Source organism: Pelodiscus sinensis, chromosome 9 (genome assembly GCF_052426305.1).
Source record: "Pelodiscus sinensis isolate ZL-2025 chromosome 9, ASM5242630v1, whole genome shotgun sequence".
In the NCBI taxonomy this organism is placed as follows: domain Eukaryota; kingdom Metazoa; phylum Chordata; order Testudines; family Trionychidae; genus Pelodiscus; species Pelodiscus sinensis.
The window spans coordinates 45,650,231-45,673,886 of record NC_143060.1 but is presented as its reverse complement, the minus strand read 5'-3'; the positions used below and the strand labels follow the sequence as shown (position 1 = coordinate 45,673,886).

General features: G+C 41.9%; 1 protein-coding gene and 1 long non-coding RNA gene across 2 annotated transcripts in view; one reads left to right on the top strand and one right to left on the bottom strand.

Annotated features, from left to right (window-relative positions):
* The window catches only part of SLC25A24 (solute carrier family 25 member 24), a 42,134-nt gene extending 31,073 nt beyond the window's left edge, over positions 1 to 11,061 (top strand). Inside the window, exons 8-10 of the mRNA XM_006119789.3 lie at positions 4,524 to 4,691; positions 7,670 to 7,820; positions 8,628 to 11,061. Coding sequence (XP_006119851.2) covers positions 4,524 to 4,691; positions 7,670 to 7,820; positions 8,628 to 8,806 — 498 coding nt within the window. The 3' untranslated portion in view covers positions 8,807 to 11,061. The remainder of the gene's footprint in view (positions 1 to 4,523; positions 4,692 to 7,669; positions 7,821 to 8,627) is intronic.
* Positions 11,062 to 13,110: 2,049 nt separating this feature from the next.
* LOC112545251 (uncharacterized) overlaps positions 13,111 to 23,656 on the bottom strand; it is a 39,894-nt gene continuing 29,348 nt past the window's right edge. Inside the window, exons 2-3 of the long non-coding RNA XR_016350272.1 lie at positions 22,419 to 22,498; positions 13,111 to 18,637 (exon numbers count right to left, since the gene is read on the bottom strand). This is a non-coding gene — a long non-coding RNA (uncharacterized LOC112545251). The remainder of the gene's footprint in view (positions 18,638 to 22,418; positions 22,499 to 23,656) is intronic.

Below are 23,656 nucleotides of genomic sequence, written 5' to 3'. Positions count from 1 at the left end.
CTTTCTTTTTCAAAAGATTAGACATTTTATTGTTACATATTGCCTACTAAGTCTCTGAGTCTGGAAAGCATCTTTGTTCAGCAGAGCATTTCAGTGTATATTTAAGTCCCATGAAGTAAAAGATGCGAGCTTCATGTTAATTGTGTGCTTAAATATTTTCTTGATTGGGGGGGGGCGGGTCTGCCACTGTGGCTGACCTTCTGAAGGTCCCACATCTAGCCTCATGTGACAGGCTCTGCTAAGGCAAACGAGCCAATCCAGATCCACCTGTGAATAGTTAATTTGATGATTCATTAGTTATGGAACTTGGTTATATATGGTTCTGAGGGTCAGACAGGAGCCCAGAAAATAGAGAGCAAACTCCTAGGAAAAGAGCTTTGCAGAGGAGCTGGAGAGGAAGCCACATCTAGTGGTAGCAGAGACTCCTGGAGAGAGTTACACCCCCCAAAACACAGAGAGGCAGCTTCAGAGGGGAGAGACTACAAAACTCTCAAGGCAGGGAGGCCTGGGAGATACTCTGAGACAGGAGGGGAGAGATTGCACAACTCCAGTCAAAGGAGAAACCTGGGAACTTGGAGGAGGAGAAGGCTTGTTTACTCACTGTTTGGCAGTTGATTACATAAATGAGATTCCTCAAGGGGCATTGATCATTGTACATAAGCATAATTCGACATATTGAAGGCCCCTTAGGGGGAAATGAGGCAGAAGTGTAACTACAGTTCCACACTGGAGGGCACACTCCATTGATGAGTACCTGCTATAGGAAGAGGAGGCCTTGTGTGCAACAGTACTAATAGCAGTTCTGCTATGCAGGGTGGGGGATAGATTTAGGTAGCCTGTGCATATGAAGTTAAGCTAACTCTATTGGATTTCTTTGTACTATGGGCAGGTGGATCTGGTACTCTGAATTTACTGCCATTAGTCCTCCATACAAAAGGTGGGGGCCTGCAGAAAGGTATTACAGCAGTTTCTCTACGCTCAAGAATAGAATAATAGCTGCAAAGTGTCTATTTTTCATTCTGTAGACTGGATAGAACTTGTGTTCCTTCTCCCTGAAAGCTGAATTACTCTTGTGTCACACAGCATGGTTGCCCAAGCTGTGTGCTGGGACAGGGATTTAGGTCTGTTCAAGCATCACAGCAAGATTTGAAACTAACATAATATGGAGACTCATCCTGATATTTCTGATGAGTGTCTTTCTGTGGGGATGAAAAAACAACAATGGCATTCTGTACAAACTGTAATGGACATTTATTTTTCTTTTTAATTGAGTCATCATTGTCCTTTATAAAATCAAGTCCGAGCTGACTCCTAAGCACATAGAATAATACAATCCACAATGTTGTCTTTTCACATTCAAGTGGCATATAACATCATAATGAGTGGGGAAGAGTGTAGGCCTTATTTTACAATAAGGCCTGGCTAAATTTAGATTGACATAGCTGTATTGCTCAGAAGTGTGAAAAAATCACATCCTTGAGCACCATAACTGCTGGCAGTTATAACTCTGCAGTAGATATTGCTAGCTCAGTAGAAGCCTTCTTCCAGGACATAGCTACTGGTGCTCAGGGACCTGGATTATTTACAATGACAGAATAACTCTTCCATGGCTGTAAGAAGCATCTGCTCTATTGCACTGCAGCAGTGTAAATATTAACTACAGGTCTGTAACTATGCTGCTGTGGCATCAATAGCATAGAAATGTCCTACAAGACTCCCATCTTCCTAACTGTGCCATTGTATTATAGTAAAAGTAGTTTTATATTCTTCCTGGCCCAGATTGGATGCACAAGTGCCTGAAACCAAATATGGGAGCCATCTCTTATGAGACTTCCAAGCAGGCAAAATTCCTGCCCAGGGAATTCCCCTGGCAGTTTCATTTGGATATGATGTTCTTTGCTCTCTTTCTCTCAGTGCTGGTGTAATGTCACAGGCACTGCTAAACAGCTGTTGTGTTGCATTTCGGTAATAAGTGAAGTGATCCCTATATATTCCTTAATTATCTCATAAGGCTGTCATAAGTCTTCTTTAATGTTTTAAATATGATTTACAATCCTTAGTTGAAAAGCTTGATCCACCAGTGAAGGCTTAGAAGGAATTAGTTCAAGTTACTGCATAGTCTCTGCTTTCTAATGCTAATTTCACATTTGTTCTTAGGCTAAGCACCAGTGTTCCTGCAAAGATTTTCCATCCATGAGCAGACTTGAGTTTTGTCTTGTGCACCAATATTGAGGTCATGTGTGCTAGTCTGGATATGTACTATCATTTCATCCACCAGTTACTAACAAATATATTCACTTTTATTTATATATGGAAGAAAAAAATACTAAAACAGCTCTTTCCCAATCACAAAGAATAAAACGAGCAAATCAGCACTTTCACCCACTCATCTTTATTATGATGGACAGCCCTATGCTCCAGTGTACTGTTTTTGTCCTGCAACCTGCTTATTGACCACCACTGCACTATGTGATTTGTCACTACACACAACACAGGAGGCCTTAGAGTCATTTTGAAGAAAATGGATGCTTCCTAACAAATGAGCCTGTACACAATGAATTGTGTTGGTTGTAGCAGACACACACACAGTCCCACTTAAATTGTTTAACTATACAAAATGTTGTTAAGATCAGATGGCTGAAACATGGAAGGAAAAGATGGAACTCAACATTGCTAAAATACAGAAGTTATTTTGTATATTTGGCCCAGGCCAAAAGATCTCAGATGGAAAAAAGTAACCTTGGTCAAAGCTTAAATATAAAAATGAATAGCAGTTTAGAAATGTAAGCAACTTAAATGAGACATTTGTTCATAACTTGCAATTTTCACTCATGCCCCACCCCCAAAACTCTTTGAAAGTCTAAAATTATTTTAAAAACAAAAAAATTCAAAACTTCAGCTAGTGAAAAGGTAAGTTTAAAATAGTCTCTCATAATAAACAAGACATAATAAAATTAAACAAAGTTTAAAATACGTAGTGTCTCATAATAAACATAGCAAAGAACCTCAAATTTTCACCCCCCCATAATTATATAAAGAAAAAGAAATAAATCAGCTTTTTAAAAATTCCACTAAAAATCCATTCAAATATTTTATTCAAGGTTGCAAAACTGGCAGCTACTCCTTAACTGGCAGAAAGCATCTACTGACAGCCTTAACTTTGTTAGCTAACTCTTCAAGTGTCCTGATGCTTTCACAAAGTTTAACTTTTTTTTCCTTAAGTGATTAATATTAAACATAAAATAAGTGAAAATAAAAAGAGAAAGCCCAAATACCCTAAGTACCTTTGTCAAAAATAAAGCAACTAAAGCAATAAAAATTATAATTAAAATAAAAATTTAAAAATAAGTATAGGTATTCCCAGGGCTTGCCAAACCGCGGCGAGCCCTGCTCGTCAGCCGCACTGTCCGGCGATCTGTGCATGCACAGATCGTTCTGCGATTGCGCAAATTGCCGGAACCCAACTCTTCCGGGTTGCCATCTACTCACCCCAGGCAAGTAGATTGCATTATTTGTCGAGCCCTGGGTATTCCTATAAATAAAAGAAATCCTTTAAATTTTTTAAAGGCTCAGAAAAGGCCACTAGTTGGGTGGCTTAAAAACCAAAATCAACCTAGCACATGCGTACGCGTGCACACACAAAATCAATAAAGCCCAACAATTGAACTCCTATTCAAAATAGGGATATGAATGGTTAACATCACCCTTTTTGGGTGATACTACTTACGGTCAGCTGGCTGGCTGCTCCAGCTCTGTGGGACCTGGCATGCCACAGGCAGGAATGCTCCATCTTCCAATGATCAACTCCCACCCCAGCCTGGGCTGCTGGAGCAGCTGCTGTCCCGTTATGCAGCTGCACACACAGTTCAGGCTCTAGCCCTGGCTGAGGTGCCTGTGGAGCAGCTGCCTGTCATGTGGCTTCAGCTCTGGCCCCGACCAGGGCTGCCAGAGGAATAGCCACCAGCCCCCCGCCATGTGTCTCTGGCCCTGACTGGGGACGCCAGAGGAGCAGCCAGCTGCGACATGGCCTGCAGCTCCAGCCCTCTGCATGGCTCTTCTGAGGAGGTGGACAAGTGGTACATTTTTAGTGTACGCCTGCACAGGAACACACCTTAGAGGGAACTCTTCAAAGTATCAGCCCAAATTAGAGCTCTACATATCTTATAATTTGTGTTGGTTTTTTTTTTTAGAAAGTCTCTCTTGAATATGAGGCGAAAAAAGGCAAATCATAACTTCCATCTTTTTCTGATTTTGAGTAAAAAACCTACACTCTGTTCCTTCACAACTGTGAGATTTTATGTAATTGCTAGGCAGGCTATTCTTCTTACAAATGATAAAACCTTGAGAAAACTAGTGCTAACCAAACTTTAACTTTAGTTGTTACAAAGACTTTAAACAGCAAATGCAAAGTTCACATTTTGGAACTAGACACAAGTATGCAAAAATTTGTTGTGCCCATTTCTTATATATAAGCTGTGTCATGACATGTCAAATAATTAATTCTACATTTCTTCTGCCTTTAGGTCTTAAAAACCAGACTGGCTGTGGGTAAAACGGGACAATACTCTGGGATGTTTGACTGTGCTAAGAAGATTTTTAAAAGAGAAGGAGTGAAAGCCTTTTACAAAGGTTATGTACCCAATATTCTGGGCATAATTCCTTATGCTGGTATAGACTTAGCTGTCTATGAGGTCAGTTTAATTAATTGATGCCTGCATTATATGTTTAGAAATATAAGAATGTAAACTGCCCTCCTGTTGCCTTCTTAAAATATGCATTAGTTACTCACATCTGTAACTTACTTTGTGGTACACTTATTTGTGCATTTCAAAAAATATCTCGTAGTATGCTCAGGGCTAGTTTGTCATATCTTTGTCCTTAATGTGTTATATTATTGCCAACCCATGAATCAGACCCATCAGTGGAAGATTCCCTCACAAGCGCGAGTGTTGTTATTTCAAATTGTGGTCTTGATCTGTCTTGATTTTTGATGATTTTGGCTACCACTGTGGGATCTCTCACCCTCACATCTGCTCCTCCTATACCTCCAGAGGTTTTTTATCCCTTCTTGTAGGCCTGTGGGGGGGTCAGCTGCAGTGGGATCCTCTTCATATCCTTCCCAGTCCTGGTGTTGCAGGGAGGGAAATATGAGGAGAGAGGAGCAATGCTTGTGGGAAGGAAGCAGAACTGTGAGAGCATTCTGCCTGCTTTCTGTAGCAGCCCGGTAGGGCTGCCCTTCCCCAGAGGCAGGTGGGCAGAGAAGGCAGTCAATGAGAGGGGGGGCTTCTCCTAGGCAGGACTGAAGATTTTTAGCCTGGAGCTTCTTGTGTCATCATGAGACTGGCCCCAGCCAAATTTGTTAAAAGAAATCACGACACATAGCAACATTGGTATTATCTATTTTCTATTTGTTTTCTTTCTGAAAAAAAGTACTACTTTTTGGAGCAGGGAGCATCTTTCTGGTCTGCATTTGTACAGTCCCTAACATAGCAGGCTCCGAGGTACTTTGGTAATACAAATAATAAATATTACTACTGCTACAGGGGATGAAGTGGCAGGATCGGGCCTTTACACATGCAGGTGATTCTCTCACAGTCATCCCCTTTTGTCTGTAATATCTAAGGGCACTACTGTCATGAGTAAGTGTTGCAGGATTTGGCCCACATTTTGGAAGTGGATTTCATTGGTTTTAAACAACAACATTAGACAACTTCTTGCAATGGGATATACTCTTAGCCTTCTTTTTGAACACCCCTCTCATGCCTGGACCACATCATTTCTACAACTCACTTAAACTCCAAAAACCTGGTAGCTACTGTATGTTATCATATGGCTGTGATACAGATGACCATGTGTAACTATTCCCTCTCATTATAACTGGATAATACTAATGTGAACTTATCATAAATGTGCTTCAGACTGCCTACATACAAAAGGAATCTGATATAAAATAAGGCGTGAATTCAAAGTTCTCAGACAGGAGAGGATAGATCAACAGGACAAATAAAACTTCCAGAATGTTGTTAGGGAAACCAGCAAGGTATTCTTTATTATCTTCATGTGTGGATACTCTTATTGCAGAATAAGAGTGCATTATTCCAAATGATTTTAATCTACTTTGGGAGTAGATTAAACTATTTCAAAATAAGAGCATCCATACATGGATTTAATCAGAAATACCTATTTCAAAATGATTTCATGTGTAGGCAAGCCCTGAGGACATATTTTACCAATGGCTCATCTAGTAGCACTGGCTACCAGTTAACTTCTGGATGTAGTTTAAGGCATTGATTTTTGTCCTGTAAAGCCATAATTAGAGTCCCTAAACCTTGCCAGTACTAGCTTCTGTAATATGTTTTTAAACATATACTTCTTTGCCTACACTGGGTGCTAAGTGGTATCTAAAATCATGTTAATCCACAGAAATTAGCTAACACTTTATATAAGGTTTTAAAAAATATTCATTTTTCTAGTCTAAACAAGCCCTTCTGTCATATTACTGCAACTGCCATCAGCAGAATGTGTTAAAGCTGATGGCTCCAGGTTTAAAAGAGTGGTGAAAAATTTGGTGGCATGATATTTTCTGAGAGAGGTCTTCTGTTGGACTCATTTTCCTACCTGCACTTGGTCTGAAATACCTTTATTTGTCAACCTTTTGTGCAGTCTGTGGCTCATGTAATTGGGGGATAGTCACTTCATTCCGATAGGAGAAATGTGCTTCATACTGAAAGGCTACGTCTACATTATGAGTTTTGTCGAAAGAGGCAGTGCAAATGAAGCGCAGATTAGCTTTTTCTCGTGCTTCATTTGCGTACTCTCATCCGATCCGTTTTTGCGTGAGGAGTTTTTGCGCAGAAACAAGCCGTGTAGACGTTTCCTTTTTGCGCAAGATCCTTATGCCTCAAAAAAGGAAGTATACCAATCTTGCGCAAAAAGGGGTTTTTGCGCAAAAACAGATCAGAAAAGAGTATGCAAATGAAGCGTGAGAAAATGCTAATCCGCGCTTCATTTGTATTGCCTCTTCTGGCAATACTTGTAGTGTAGATGTAGCCAAACTTGAAAAGGCTATTTAATATTTGTATCTATTGCATTTTTATTTTGTGATGCATGTGGATTACTACTATAAGACTTGATCCTCCCCATGCTGAGTGCTATGGTCTGATCAAAGAAAGCTCTTAAGCATGGTCTTACTTTAAGCAGTGAAATAATACTACTGAAACAATGAGGAGACTTGTGGCACTATAAAGACAAACGGATTTATTTGGGCATAAGCTTTTGTGGGCAAAAACCCATTTTGTCACATCTGATAAAGTGTGTGTTTTGCTCACAAAAGCTTGTGCTCAAATAAATCCATTTGTCTTTAAGGTGTTACAGGACTCATTGTTTTTTGTGGGTACAGACTAACACAGCGACTCCTCTAATACTTAATATCACTGAAATAACTGGTCCTACTTGTGTACATACAAAATTAAGAATGTGCTTATGTGCTATATTGGATTGAGACAGAGCATTCAACACCTTGCAGGATCAAGCCCATAAATTCATTTGGAATAGTTTTGTGGAGATAAAGGAACATCTTAAAATTGTTGTTAGCTGTAAACTCTGGTTAGCCATCTAGTGTGAACTTTGATATACATCTCATTCAAATCCATTTATGTTTTCCTGGCAGGCTTTGAAGACTGCTTGGCTAGATCGTTATGCATCAGACTCTGCTAACCCTGGTGTCTTTGTGTTGCTGGGATGTGGTACTATCTCCAGCACCTGTGGCCAGTTAGCCAGCTACCCTCTTGCTCTTATCAGAACTCGCATGCAGGCTCAAGGTGAGAATTGGGATTTGGAAGAATATATTTTAAATGTATTTATAATTTGGAGAATACCCCCTATTTAATTTGCCTGTTTTTAAGGTGTCTAATACCATATTAACCTTGCCCATCTATACTTTTGATTGGCATTGGATTTGTTAGTGCTTGACACAACCTTCCTGTTACAGATTATTGCTCTTTGTATGTTTTAATATTTATATTTTATAGATTTATGTCAATCATCTTAAGTATTTTACCCATTTATGGAACTCCTATCAGAAGCTATACAAAAATAACATTGTAAAATTAAAGGTCAACAAGTAAATAAATGAAGAACTAACGGTCAGAGTAAATGTATGGCCAGAGGAGGCCAAAGAATTTGGTGTGGAGGAAAATTCTGTGACCCTTAAGGAAAATGTCCTTCACTGAAAAAAGGGTCATTTTCCAACTGTTGCAAATAGGTGAGAAAAAAGGTGGTAGAAGCTGCATGGGTGAGGTTATCAGACAGGAGAGGCTAGATCTCAGGACCAATAGAACTTCCAGCATGTTGCTAAGGCAATCAACAAGGTATTCTTGTGGACCTGTCATGGGAGGGAGTTCCAAGGCCCAGGTCTGCAGTTGAAAGAGACCTGGCCCAAATTTAGGAATGAGAACAGATCTGCTTTCTGTGTTAGGAAACAGTGTTGAGGGGTCACTGTACCACGCCCATTGGATTAGTGGTGATAAGTTGTGCATCTGTTTAGTGAGGAGCTTTATATGATTAGGATATTAACATCACTAGAACTGCTGTATAATGGAAATTGCTATCTTCCTTTTCTTTTCTAGCCCTGTTGGAAGAAGCCCCACAGCTAAACATGGTTGGTCTCTTTCAGAGGATAATTGCTAATGAAGGGATCATAGGACTTTATAGGGGCATAGCCCCAAACTTCATGAAAGTGCTTCCAGCTGTCAGCATTAGCTATGTGGTTTATGAAAAAATGAAGCAAAATTTGGGAATAGCATGAAAAGAAGGAAAAAGCTGATAAGCATCTACCATTTTCAGGAACATTCAAACCAAAAAGGATTTCTCAAATAACTGATTCGTTCTTATTTATAATTGGAGAACAGATTCCGGTGCAGAGACGCTGTGGATATGTTTTTTTTCTTCAAGTTTAGTTTCTAATCTCCCATCCCCAAACTGCTATCATATAGCAATTGAAAGCTTGAGTCTGTGGATTTAAAAAAAAAAAACCCACAGCATCTTTAAATCAGCTACATGTTAAAAGACTATCAGGAAACCATCTATGCTTTAGGTGTTGGCTTTTTTTTTTCTTTTTCTTTTTTTGGTAATTTCTGCTCCCTCAAATATGCATTTGAGTGGGATGAAGCCATATTTGGGAGAGAAGTATACTGCACTGGAATTAAGACACAGATTTGTCAAATCATTTTATATTCAGGCAATTCACAACTTCCCTTTTGCACATATCTATAAAAATAATATTGCTTTTTTGATAAACTGTTAAAATAAGTCCTGGAAAAAACATTGTCTTAGAGGCAGTTATGAATAGAACACCACATTAAATCTTGAGAATGACAACATATTTTACTTATATTTCTCTGTTTCTGGTTTAAAGAGATGAAAGTGCAAGGGGATGTTGTTCTGCAGTATCAGAAAACCTCATGCTGAGTTAAGTGCTACTCATTTATGGTACAGTCACAATGACCTTTATGGCTTGTTTCACTGGCCTCTTTCTATTTAATTTGTAAATGCTGGCAGCATTAGCCAAAACTGTCTTGGTTCTTGATGCAGGGTTTGTAAGATCATAAAGTTAGCAACAGAAAAGAACTACTGGATCACTAAATTCCCTGCAAGAGCAAATTTCAGGATAAAGGAAGTATCGGGTATGAAATTTTGGCTGCATTAATTGGAGTATACCAAATAGGGATGCCGACGTGTAGTCAACTACACAATTAACTGATAAACCTGGGTTTATCAGTTAATCCTATCCACTACATGCCTCCCCATTCTGCCTTCCACATTATGGTGCTTTTATACCAGGTCTCTACGAGCATCGGCTCCTGCCAGGCTCCCCCCCCGCCCATGTAAAATTTCAAGCAGTTACACGTTTACACAAAAATCCAATAGTTAACATCCCTAGTACCAAACCAAACATGAGCAAAGATTCTAGGGCTGGTTGTCAGGAAGTTTGTAAATTATTTTTCTCGGTGGTTTTTGGAATGCTAACCTCATCGTACTAGAGCCCGAGGACTCATTTGTTTCCCCTTCACAATGTTTGCAGTTCAACAGCATCCTTGTAGTTGAGTTATACAGAAGGGAGAGTTGCCTTCAACAGTGTGATCTGAAGGGCTGAGTGCCCTGGCCAGTAAATGAGATGAGCTAGCCTGAGTGTGTAAGCAGGATGCAGCAGTCAGACCATTAAAGTGACCCTGGGCTTTTATATTAATGGAGGAAATTACAAACAAAGCACTCAAAGAAACCAAGATAAGCCATTATTTCACAGTATTTCCCGTATATTGGATAGATATTGTAATATACAGACAGTTCATAAATGGTTTCCCCACTAAGCTATATTTCAGTTGCTTGCTGGCCTAAAAACTGACACAAAATAACTTGTAGTAGTACTAATTTGCACTGATTCCATAGCAGACAGAACATACAGAATTTGGCCTTTTATTTTTCTCTCTCTGTCTCTGTCTCTCACACAGACACACACTTACTTTTCATTCTTGATTTTATTGATCCTGTGAGTTAATCTGGTGATACTATGAAATGGCAGGCTGGCTTTAAGATAAAAGTAACTTGCCCTCTTGTTTGTGCACTTCTTTTAAAAGCCAAAGTAGATTGCATCACACAAGGTATTATGGTGCCTAGATACAATATTTTTATGATCTGATTGTCCATGCTCTTTTATCTTTGCCATATTCTTTGTACCTGCATGTACGGTAATTCACGAGAGCCAGTTTTGTTTCTCAGTTATCCTTGTGACTGTAACTGATACACAAGATGATGTAAGCAGTGCCTGCAGTATAGCCAACTCAGTCCAATTTGTTAATATTGTAAAACTGCTATCATGAATGTTCAGTTATGGTGGGGGGACTTTCAAATGCTGAAAAACATGAGACTATGTGAGTTTTAACTTTTCACCATGTGCCTCTGTCTTCAAATTGTGTATTTTTATTGTGTATTTGAAAAAGCTGATCACTTTTATAGATCTGTAAAACTACCAGTGTATAATAAATGTTTGTTTTCTAATCTGTCTAGGATGTATTATGTTTTTCATCATTTGGAAGGCAGATAACAATTCTCTTAACTCTAGTACTGTGTGCGTGTTTGTATTCAAAATGAAAGACAAACTAGCTCTAGCTAAAAATTTGTACTGAAATCAGTGTACCTGGTACCCATTACAGTGGTATTTGAACACTTACTTTAGCATTTAAAGACTCTGTCCTGGCTACACTATATAGTCAAATCCTGGGGTCTCAACTCAAGTAGTAATATTATTTCACCTTGCAGTGTAGATGGGAACAAGTAAAGTTTCCAAAGTCTTATTCCTTAGCACAGTTCAAAGGACTTAATTAAACCATGATTTGGTATGATTTACTCTGCAAGATGGAAGAGCATTTTACCTGTCAAAGGACAGCTGTGTTTTAAGAGTGGATTAACATAGCTAATGCTTGTTGTACACATTGTCCATCTTTGCTTTCTAAGCTAGCTTTAAATTAAAGGATCACTATAGGTTGGACCTACCTGGTCTGGCACCTTCGGGACGTAACTGGTCCTGAAGAAGGGAATTTGCCAGACCAGGGGAGGTCCCTTGCCACTGGCCCCCCATCCTGCCACAGGCTCTGTTTCCAGCCTTGGCTGGGCAGCCTACCGCTGGCCCAGGCTCTGCTAGTTGTCAGACTGTGATGGCTCTGCCCCCCCCGCCCCCATTATGCTGCTGTTGCCTGGCCTCCCTGTTGGGCTGCTGCTCGCCCTGCTGGGCTCCAGGGCTCCCAGCTGATGGTCTTCCTACTGCCTGACTCCCAGCCACCGGGGCTCTCACCTGGGAACATCCGTGGTTCTATTGGACCACGGATGTTGCTGGACTAGAGAGTCCTGGCTTAAGGAGATGCAACTTCGTATATACAGCCTTTTCAGGACAACTGGTTTCATTTATGTTGCACAAATAGTGGTTTGCTTGCGTAGCTAAGTATGGAGGGAATGACCAGCATAGAGAATTAATTTTGGTTCTACAGTCTTTCACTTTGCTCTTTTCATAGAATCATAGAATAATAGGACTGGAAGGGACCTCGAGAGGTCATCGAGTCCAGCCCCCCGCCCTCAAGGCAGGATCAAGCTCCGTCTACACCATCCCTGACAGATGTCTATCTAACCTGTTCTTAAATATCTCCAGAGAGGGAGATTCCACCACCTCCCTTGGCAATTTATTCCAATATTTGACCACCCTGACAGTTAGGAATTTTTTCCTAATGTCCAATCTAAACCTCCCCTGCTGCACTTTAAGCCCATTACTCCTTGTCCTGTCCTCAGAAACCAAGAGGAACAAATTTTCTCCTTCCTCCTTGTGACACCCTTTTAGATATTTGAAAACCGCTATCATGTCCCCCCTTAATCTTCTTTTTTCCAAACTAAACAAGCCCAGTTCATGAAGCCTGGCTTCATAGGTCATGTTCTCTAGACCTTTAATCATTCTTGTCGCTCTTCTCTGTACCCTTTCCAATTTCTCCACATCTTTCTTGAAATGTGGCGCCCAGAACTGGACACAGTACTCCAGCTGAGGTCTAACTAGTGCAGAGTAGAGCGGCAGAATGACTTCACGAGTTTTGCTTACAACACACCTGTTGATACAACCTAGAATCATATTTGCTTTTTTTGCAACAGCATCACACTGTTGGCTCATATTCAACTTGTGGTCCACTATGACCCCTAGATCCCTTTCCGCCATGCTCCTTCCTAGACAGTCGCTTCCCATCTTGTATGTATGGAACTGATTGTTCCTTCCTAAGTGGAGCACTTTGCATTTCTCTTTATTAAACCTCATCCTGTTTACCTCTGACCATTTCTCTAACTTGCTAAGGTCATTTTGAATTATGTCCCTATCCTCCAAAGAAGTTGCAACCCCACCCAGTTTGGTATCATCTGCAAACTTAATAAGCGTACTCTCTATCCCAATATCTACATCATTGATGAAGATATTGAACAGTACGGGTCCCAAAACAGACCCTTGAGGAATTCCACTTGTTATCCCTTTCCAGCAGGATTTAGAACCATTAACAACAACTCTCTGACTACGGTTATCCAGCCAATTATGCACCCACCTTATCGTGGCCCTATCTAAGTTATATTTGCCTAGTTTATCAATAAGAATATCATGCGAGACCGTATCAAATGCCTTACTAAAGTCTAGGTATATGACATCCACCGCTTCTCCCTTATCCACAAGGCTCGTTATCTTATCAAAGAAAGCTATCAGATTAGTTTGGCATGACTTGTTCTTCACAAACCCATGCTGGCTATTCCCTATCACTTTATTACCTTCCAAGTGTTTGCATATGATTTCCTTAATTACCTGCTCCATTATCTTCCCTGGGACAGACGTTAAACTGACCGGTCTGTAGTTTCCTGGGTTGTTCTTATTCCCCTTTTTATAGATGGGCACAATATTTGCCTTTTTCCAGTCTTCTGGAATCTCCCCTGTCTGCCATGATTTTTCAAAGATCATAGCTAAAGGCTCAGATACCTCCTCTATCAGCTCCTTGAGTATCCTGGGATGCATTTCATCAGGACCTGGTGACTTGCTGACATCTAACTTTCCTAAGTGTTTTTTAACTTGTTCTTTGTGTATCCTATCTTCTAAACTTACCCTCTCTCTGCTTGTATTCACTACGTTAGGCACACCTCCAGACTTCTCGGTCAAGACCGAAACAAAGAAGTCATTGAGCATCTCCGCCATTTCCAAGTTTCCTGTTACTGCTTCTCCCTGCTCACTAAGCAGTGGGCCTACCCTGTCCTTGGTCTTCCTCTTGCTTTTAATGTATTTATAAAAGGTCTTCTTGTTTCCCTTTATGCCTGTAGCTAGTTTGATCTCATTTTGTGCCTTTGCCTTTCTAATCTTGCCCCTGATTGCTCCTTCTTAATATTTAAATTCTATGGGAAGAAGCCTCCCAAAATTTGAATGTCATTCAGTATCTAAAGTACTGTACATGATACATGACTAAACAAAGAGATAATGCACTATTACCCTCTTCTCCTATAGGTGAGTTAAGGGCTGTGTACGATTCCTGACTGAACAAACATGTCCACAATTCAATTCTTTATGCACATAAGGTGAGAATGTGCAGTTGCAGATGTGTTATTAGAAGGATTTAACTCTAAAAATAGAAAAAGAAAAAAGGGTATTAGTGCAACTTGCATTCTGAGGAGCTTGGAGATAATGGCTCCAATAAACATTATTGCGTATGATTGATTTTCTGGCCCACGAAAGCTCATCACCTAATAAACCATCTTGTTAGTCTTTAAAGTGCTACATAGTCCTGTATTTTGTTTCAGCTACACCAGACTAACACGGCTACATTTCTATCACTATTCGGGATAAATATAATTATTCTCATCTTACACATGGAGAAATTGAGGCACAGCAAAGGTAAGTAACTTATCCAATCACGCAGCAAATCAGTGTCAAAACCAGCAATAGAATCCTGGATTCTTTATCTACTGCTGTACCCACTGGATCTTGTAATGATAGCCCTGGATTTTGACAGACACAGTGCTTGTAATAGTTGCAATGTGCCTATCCAGTCTAGTTTGTCTGCTGTAGAAAGGGTCATGTGCACATCTCTTCCCTACTTCCTGTGCTATGGCTAGTGATTATGGTAGAGACATCCCTATGGTCATCTTGTGTTTTCTAGCCAGAGTTCCCCCTCGTGGGCGCCACAAGAGAGGGAAGAGAAAAAATGCCTCCATCCTTGCTCCCTCTTGAATACCTGGGTGCAGTCTCGCCATTACTCTCTACTCCTGCTGCATCATTAAACTGGCACTGAAGGAACGGCTTAGTGATGTAAAGGTGTCTCTGCATCTCCTCTGAGCAAGCCAGCCAGCCAGCACACTGCAATTGGAATGTTGGCTAGACAGTCACTCCCTAGGGTTCATCTCCACGCATTGTTTCCCTTAGAGCTCTTTCCAAAATGTTGTCTCCAAAATAGCTGCAGCCAAACCCTGGGTTCCTTGAGCCTATTGATTCACAAAGCCCTGCTAATGTGAAGTGTAACGAATCACTGAGCATGGTGCAGTGAAACTGAAACGTGCCAATTTTTTTCCCCTACAGAATGTCAGCACACACTATTCCAGTGGTGAGGTAACCCGAGGCTTTTCAAATGGGCTTCTGACTGGGACCTACAGTTTACCAGGGGCTCGCTGAGGAAAGAAGGCTACTACGTTTGTGAGATAATTCACTGGCAGGTCTGAAGGGGTGGACTATCCTAGACCCAGGCAGAGTACTTAGTCTCACACAACTCAGGTTGAGAGAGACCGGCAGATTGCTTGGGGGTTGCCACTACAGGCCAGAGGAATGTAAAGGCCCTGTTCCTCTCCTGCAAAGGGCCCTCAGTGAAGAGCACAGCCCAGTGAAAGGAGGCTGCAGCTATTCAGAAATGATAGTTGGGAATACCAATGTGAACAGGCCATCCAACACCTAACGAAGACCCATCAGAAACATAATGTGAAATAAGATACTGTCCATATTGAATGGGAGTCCATAGTAACCCCTCTGTAACCCTTTTTCGGAGTTTAAATTGCATGGCATACGTGTATCTAGTCTTTAAACTCAACAGTGCCATCTATTGGTGCACTGCAATAGAGGCGTAAAAAAAGTGACCTGTTCACAACTTTCCAAGTGTTCTCTGCCAGATTTGCAATGTGCTCTATGGTGCTTAGATAGCTGAGTGTCTTGTGAAATGGGAAAGAAGCTGGCGGGTCTAGACAGTCAGTGGAAAATGCCAGCAGCAGAGGTAACTTTCACCTTTGTTTAAATGGGACTCTAGCCTGTAGCAGCACAGCAACATATCTGCTTGGGTTGTATATTCAGCTCTGGTAGTGCCAATGTGTAGTAATTGAAGGTGGGATTGGATTTGTGCTACAAGACAGACAGCTATGACTTGTCTGAGTTCTTTGGGGGAGGGCTCTTCTAACTGAAAAGGTTATGCAGTGACCAATAGCAGGGGGTCACACACTTTATAGTGTCTGCCAGCTAATTATTTCACAAACCTGAGGTTTCTTACATTCCTCCATTCCCTCCACCATGTGCCATCCTCCCAACCCCTTTCAAGGGCTCCCTACAACTCCCCCTACTCTCCTTTGTGTCATGGAGGATGTTTACCCTCATTTACCAGGGTCCCCCATTCTGTCCTAAAGCCAGGCTCTGAGTGTCTCCTGTTCAGGAGTCCCTTAGAGCTTGAGCTGTGTTCACCCCCCATTATTTTAAATCTGGTATTCAGGGTGTCAGCCTGTTCAGCTCTACAGAGAAGTTAATCAGAGATGACCTGGGGGACTGTTACAATGCACAAAGTTAATAGGTGCCATCTGCCAGTTTGAGCTATAAAAAACTGCAGAGGTGGTTGAAGCTGTACAAAACAGATGGTAAAAGATCTGCACGTCCCCCTTCCCTCCTTTGTTTTTCTAGTATTCCCCAAACTAGTTCAGGCCACTGGGCCTAGAACAGACCCTAAATTTTTTTTGAGTTGGTTAGTGTTCAAATGTTGTTATAGAAATGCTATCAAATTAAGGTTTTGCAAACTTAGTGTGAGGGGTGTTCATTCCACACAGCCCCTGACTGCTAAGAGTGGGCTAGAAGGGACCAATTAACTTTATAGGTTGTACCTGAAGGGGAGCCAGAGCTTGATGAGGACTAATTGCAGATGAAGTGAGTGCGGTTAGGATGATAAAACTGGCATGACACAGCAGGAGTTGATTGTAAGGCATGAGGTGCAGCCTTTCCTGAGAAGTAAAGGGATTTTAGGATAAAGAGGAAGCCTAGGGTGAAATGAGCTCTCAGATATGGGCTTGACTTAGGGATTCTGGCAAACTGCTGAGAGGGATGAGATAGCCACAGGGAGCAGAGAAAGCTGTGGTCGTAAAACTAGAGACAGACCAGACTGATGGGGAAGAGGAATAGAAAGGAACCCAGGAAAACACCAATTGAAAGTGAGCACACATGGATTGCCAATCTTGGCTGGAACTCAGAGTTGGTGGGTGAGTGAATGGCCCTGAGTTCCCCTATCAGGTGTGGCAAGTGGTCTAGAGGTGAAGTGGAAGACCGTCTGAAGTGGCATCTGGGCAGCTTGTCTGGTGAGAGCTCTGATACCTTGGAAGTGGGGACTGTAGAGCAAGCTAGAAGGCTGAGTCACAGAGAGAGAGAGACCACAGCATAAGCAACTTGCAGCAGGCTTGTCATGTGTGGCAACAGCTGCTTCCTGGAACCAGAGGGTGCAACTGTGGGGAGAGGAGTCCTTTACAGCCAATCATAGGGATGTTTTGAAGAAGGACACTTCGTATAAAAAATTTGATAATTTTATTTTCACAGAGCATGGATATGAGCCTGAGTTTTTAGAGGTGAGTGAGATTGCAAGTGTGTCTGAGGTACACAGCAATCCTGAGAATTAGCCCCCTGTGTAGCTATAAATGAATTACTTGTGTGTGTATTTGCTACAGAGTAATCAGCAGCTCTCTGTAACTTGTCCAAAGCAGCACAAATGCTCTATAGAGAGTATGAAGTAAGAGGTTCCCCTCCCCCCTCAAGTATCACCAATCTATTGCATGTGAACCCCACTGCTAGGTCTTACCTGCTTCCAAACCCACTGGGTCTATGTAGAGTCCAATCACTGTGCGCTCTCTCCCACTTGAAGCTTGGTCTCTGCCCCTACCCTGGAGTCATGTCCCAACTTTGTTACTAGAAGGGGGTCACAGTACAAGGAGGTTGGAGAACCCCTGGACTTGATCATGAACTCAGAGCCTGGGGCTTTGGCGTCTCCATGATCCATATAGATGGACTTGTCTTGCCTTCACTGATTGGTTCCAGGTGTTCTCAGTGTCAGGATCAGTGATAGGTCCCTTGCTCCAAGTCCCTAAACTTCACAGTCTGTCTTGAATGAACTCTTGCTCACCTAGGCATCCGTTCATCAGGCAAATCTTCCCCCTACCCCTCAAAAAAGCCAGTAAGAATTCAGCCTTAAACAAGGCTGCTACCTGGCTACATCAGAATATCTGGTGGAGAGCTCTCACAGATGAGTCAGAATTGTGACGAGTGATCAGGGATCTTCTGTAAGCCTGTGATTTGAGATCACACCATGAAGTTTGTAATTAAAATCCCCCTGATCTGGATAACCTGCTATCTTGCTACAAAATACAATACCTGACCAGTGATCTGAGCTAATAGAAAACGACAGCCTGCAGTATGTCAGTGACTTCATATTGGGTTGTCTGAAATAGCTCATGAATGTGGGTTCCAATCTCAGGGCAGACTGTTAGAAGCCAGAGGCACAAACCCTAAACTAATTGAGTGTTCTAGAATTAGCTATCATTAGCCAGGTCTCAAGTGCAAACTCCTCTGCCACTAAACTTCCTGAAGATAGAGTGAGAGAGTCCTTTGGGTTTCTCTGGTTTATGTGTTTATCCAGGTAAGCTTGCCCTTGTGGTAAGTAGAGTCCCTTACACCAAAACTCTCAACATATGACTGACTCCTAGTTCCAAAAGATCAGTTACTTACTCTAGGTCAGTTGTACCTTAGCGCTCTTGCGAAAGACAAGTCTTGTAGCCATGCCTATAAAAGATTTATTATCTGGAAAACAGAAACCAGGGTTGCTTTACAAAGTCAAAGCAGGTAAACCTACCCACCCACATGCCTTAGGTTCCAAAAGGTGCAGTAGCATCTATATATGCAAGCTCTATATGTCTGTTTAACCCAAACTAAGCATGTTGGGGGAATCCCTTGCTTATGCTTAGAAATATTGCCCTCTTTGTATACACGCTGACTTCCCTTCTAGATGGGGATGCTCAACTCTCCCATCCCCATCTCCCCCTAAGCCCTGCTCCTTCTACACTTCCTCCCTGTGTCCCTGCTCCTCCCTCTTCCTCCTGGAATGCCTTCAATGTTGCAAAACAGCTGTTTGCTGGGGAGGTGGAAGCTTCTGGGAGGAAGGAGTGAGCGAGCAGCAGGGCTGCTGGTGGGTGAGAGATGTTTGGTGAGGGGGTGGAGCTTGGGTGCTAAGCACCTGCTAATTTTTCACTGTAGGTGCTGCAGCCCCAGAGCCCCCAGCATCTGTGCCTATGCCTCTTAGAAAGCTAAGTTTTAGTTAACCTGACTTTTTAGTTACAATTCAAGTTATCACTTACCCTGCATGAGAACTGGGAAAGTGAATCTATGCTTGATAGTCTTATGGGAAAACTAAGATTGTGCAGAATGGTAGATCCATAATTAAATATAGAGACATAGTTGTTATAACCTTTAGATGCCTATCTTAGGGATGTTAAATTTTGTTTAATCAACGCATTTTCCATTGACTAGTAAATTAGTTGATAAGCAGGGCGCTTCAATGGGATTAGTTCCTGGCCCCAGGGGCTAATCCCACTGTGGCTCTTCCATTTAAATGTACATTTAAAAGGCTAAAGCGCAGCAGGCTGTCCTGGCATGAGCCAGGCCAGCTAATTCCCTGCTCTTGCTGGGTCTCCCCCACTGTACTTCTGCTTTTTAAATGTATTAAAAGTGCATCATCTGGGACTGGACGTGAGCTGGGAATCAGCTGATTTCTGCGCCTGGTCCCTGCTATTCCTCTGCCTGCCGCGGAGACAGTGCTGGGGAGAACTGGCTTTTAAGCTGGCTCCACCCAGCACTGGCTCCTGCTCCCCCACTTGCTGCTTCTAATAGTGTCATGATTATGAGGGTTAGCCATCAGCCTGCGGACTAAGGGGTTAACTATGTCCCTTAACTAGCCAGGTGGAGTGGCCAATAGGAATGTAAGTAGGAATTTCAAACTGGGACAAAGGAATTTGTTTTTTCCCTCCTTTGTTCTGGGCAGTTCTCTCTAGCTATTGCGGGGGATAGACACTATGTCTCCCTCCAAGAAAAGACTTTCTTCACTTTCTGTAAGAGGGTAAAGTTTAGATAAATCCGTTAGGTTTCATTGTTTTATGGTTTGGGTATGAGATCTGCTGTCTGCACTTTTAAAAAAATGTTTTGGCTTTCCTTTGTAACTAAGTTCTAGGCCCATGGAGTTTCTCCATGAGTATATTATTTTGTTACTTTTCCATCTAATTGTTATGCTTGCAACAGGAATAGTGTGGTGATAATAAAACTTTTCTCTTTTCCTTTTATTAACCTGGTATTGGTGATGTCCTGCTTTTTGCTTTAGGGGTGAGATTTTCCCAAATGGTCTCTCCCCTGGTTTCGTTATAAATGTGGGTGGTGGCAGCGGAGATTCTAGGTTTTTAAGATTTTGGGGGGAAGTTTTATACCAAAGCCTGGTAGATAAGGTTTTGGGGTAATTGCTGGCCCCCACTTCTGCATTTATCGTGCCAGAGTGGGGAAGGAGCCATGATATATAGGCAGCAAGGGAGGGGAGCAAGCGACTAGTTGAGGGACTAGTGGACTATCCAATAAGCTTTTGCTTATTGTATAGTCGACTGGTCGCTTACATCCCTAGCCTACCTTGCACTTCTTTTTTTGAGAATTCCAGGTAAGGTACTTACATGCATACAAATACCAGAAATGCAAAGCACTGAACTTAACAGTCATCATGAGATGTACAGAGTATGTGTGTATTTGTAATTGTAGCTTTGGTGCGACTTCAGCATCACCTCACAACAGGCAATTAGGCAGGGAGAGGTTACCTTCCCTCTGACAGGAGACTGACATGCTTGAAGCCATTGTTCAGTCCAGGGAAAAACAGTGAGGAATCATCAAAGCAAATGGTAACAGCTTGAAACAGTTTTTGAAAACTCTTGTTTTCTTTTCAATGAAATGAGGGAGTTTTCCCCACTTGGAATATCCCTAATGATTGAAAGGAAAACTTCCCTTTAATATACCTATATACCCTTTTAATATGGAAGGAGTAAATGAAGGGCACCCAGCTGCTAAAGGGACAGTCTCAAGGTGGGAACTGTCCATGAACAACAGAACACTCGTGTAGCTAGCAGGGTGTACTGGGAAATAGTTTCAAGTCAGTTAGTAGCTCTTTTTTAGAAAAGAAATTTTTATCTAATATGAAAGTGTAAATCCTGAGGTTGTCTTTGTTGTTTCTGCTAACTTACTTTTTTCTTGCTATTTCATCTTTGAATCTGTAGTTTTTCTGTTAAACAAACACTTTGTTTTCATGCCTCCTTTTCTGCTTAGTGTTTAAGAACCCTAAAAAGGAAGTGTAGGGTAGAACAGTCCATCCTCTTGTTATTTTGTCCACCAATAGACCCAATTTTCAATACACCAATTCTGGGTTCATTGGTGGTGTTGTGTTTTGTGTGTGTGTGTGTGTGTGTTTTGTTTGTTTTTTTTTGTTTGTTTGTTTGTATAATCCTCAGTTTCCATATTTACCAGGCATGATCAGAGCACATTGCTTGAATTGTATAAGTAGGCCTTTTTTGTTTTAGTGTAAATAAAAAGATACACTAATATAATTTAAGGATGTGTTCAGATCATGCTTGATAAGATGGGAGTTTTTGTTTTTGTGTTTTTGCTTGTTTACAGAGTATAGAACTGAATCAGTTTAGGCTTTGTCTCCCTTTTCCACCTTCTCCCATCAACATTTATGATTTATTATAGATTGACACCTTTTTATAAGAAATTATTCACTTTCTATAGTTGAACTCCTAACTTGGGCAAGTCTGTAGGGCCAGTTATTAAATATGATGCATTTGGGTTCCAAGTTGTCTAACTAAAGGAACAGGCTTGCAGCTTGTGCCAACAGATCAACTGTGGCACAAACAGAGTTACCTGATATCAGACTCATAAATACTTAATTTTGATTTGCCAGTTGGCTACAGTTTGAGTAGGGATCAGCTTAGGAGAAGTCTAATGCAGCACTGCCTTTCTCTGCAGGGGGCTTACTACTTCACCTTTGTCTTCGGTGATTGTGAATCGCTCTCTGGTACTGTCTCTCTGACTGTTTCCCATTTATGTTATGCTAAAGCTGATGTAACTTCGTGTTCAGTGTCCCTACTGGGAACATCTGCCTTTTAGTTTGATTCCACCAGTAGGTTTTAGCCTTTCAAATTCACTATATTAAAGAAGGGATAAAAGGGCAGATTTATTTAATCAATAATTCAGTAGATAAGGCATAGAGTGAGAGTTCAAGAGATGTGGGTTCTTATCTCAACTTGTCAAGTCACTTCACTTCTCTATGCCTTTGTTTTCCCCATACATTCCGTTTTGTCTGTTTAAATTGTAATTTAGTTCAGGGAGGGACTCTCTAATAACAAAGAGGTTACCATTCAGTGCAACTGTGTGTGGAGCCCCACACTCTGCTAGATTGCATGAATGCTTCCAGAGCCACTCACAAATCCTACTGAAAAAGGCATCAGTTAAATCCCCCTAGCTCCCAGCCTGGTACCACAGGAATATACTGTCTTACCTTGCTCAGGACCCTTGAGCAATGCACGTTTCTTAATTGGTTTACCACTTCTTCAAAGGATGTGCACCAGCCTTTGTAACCTGAGGAAATTTACCCAGAACTTCAGTCAAACTCACTGGGAAGGATAAACATTATATCATGCTTATTGATTACAAAAGATAGGTTTTTAAGTGATAGGCAAAGTCAGTAGTTACCAAAAGAAAATAAAAGATAAGCATGCAGTCTAAATTCTTAGCCTTATTAATACTATGCAAGATCTGGACAAACAGTTTTCCTCAATCCACTGGATACTGCAAGTTGGTTAGTCTTTCAAATACAGGTTCTCCCTGTTGGCTTGGGGACTGGTCTCCTCAGCTCCAGCATTCTTGTTGCCTTCACTGGAGGGGGGCAGTCGGAGGAAGAGGGGGCAATGGGAGGGAGGGCGGGCATACTACAGTCATATGGGCTCTGTCCTCTATTTTATAGCTTCATTCCACGTGCTTAGAGAACACAGGTCCAGGTGTGGAAGTTGATTACCTACCTTGTTGTCTCTGGGGAGCTAATAGCTGGGTGATTCCCTCAACCCACAATATATATTAGTGACAATACAATGTAATCTCTTAACTTTATAGGCACTAATGAGATCTCTATTTAGAGAGAGCAATGGCAAATCATAACCTTTCCCATTTGGTATGCAGTATGACACCCCACAGTTGCATATACATGGTGAATAGGGAGAGTTACAGAGCGCTTCCCTGAGGTACAGAATCTCACAGCAACTATCCCAGCAGATCACCATGCGAAAGGCATAGGCTATGGCTACATTGGAGAGCTCACAGCAGTGCTGTGGTGCTGCAATAAACTCTCTAATTTAGTGGCTCTAAGCCAGTGGTTCCCAACCTTTCAGGGCTGCTGGGTGCCTGGGGGCGGGGCTGTGCACGCACTGGATGCCCGGAGGCGGGGCCAGGCACGCGCCAGGCACCTGTGGGTGGGGCTGCCCATGAGCTGCACGCCCAGGGCCGGTGCCATGCATGTGCTGTGCGCCGGGGGTGGGGCCAGGCTAGATCTTTTGGCAGGCACACATAAATGCCCCAGCGGGTGCCATGGCACCCGCGGGCACCATATTGGGGACCACTGCTCTAAGCCAACCAGAGAGAGCTCTTCTATCAGTTTAATTACTCCAGCCATCACAAGCTGCAGTAGCTGTCGTGCTGTCCACACTGATTCCAAGGTACTGCATGTCACTTGGCAATGGGAGT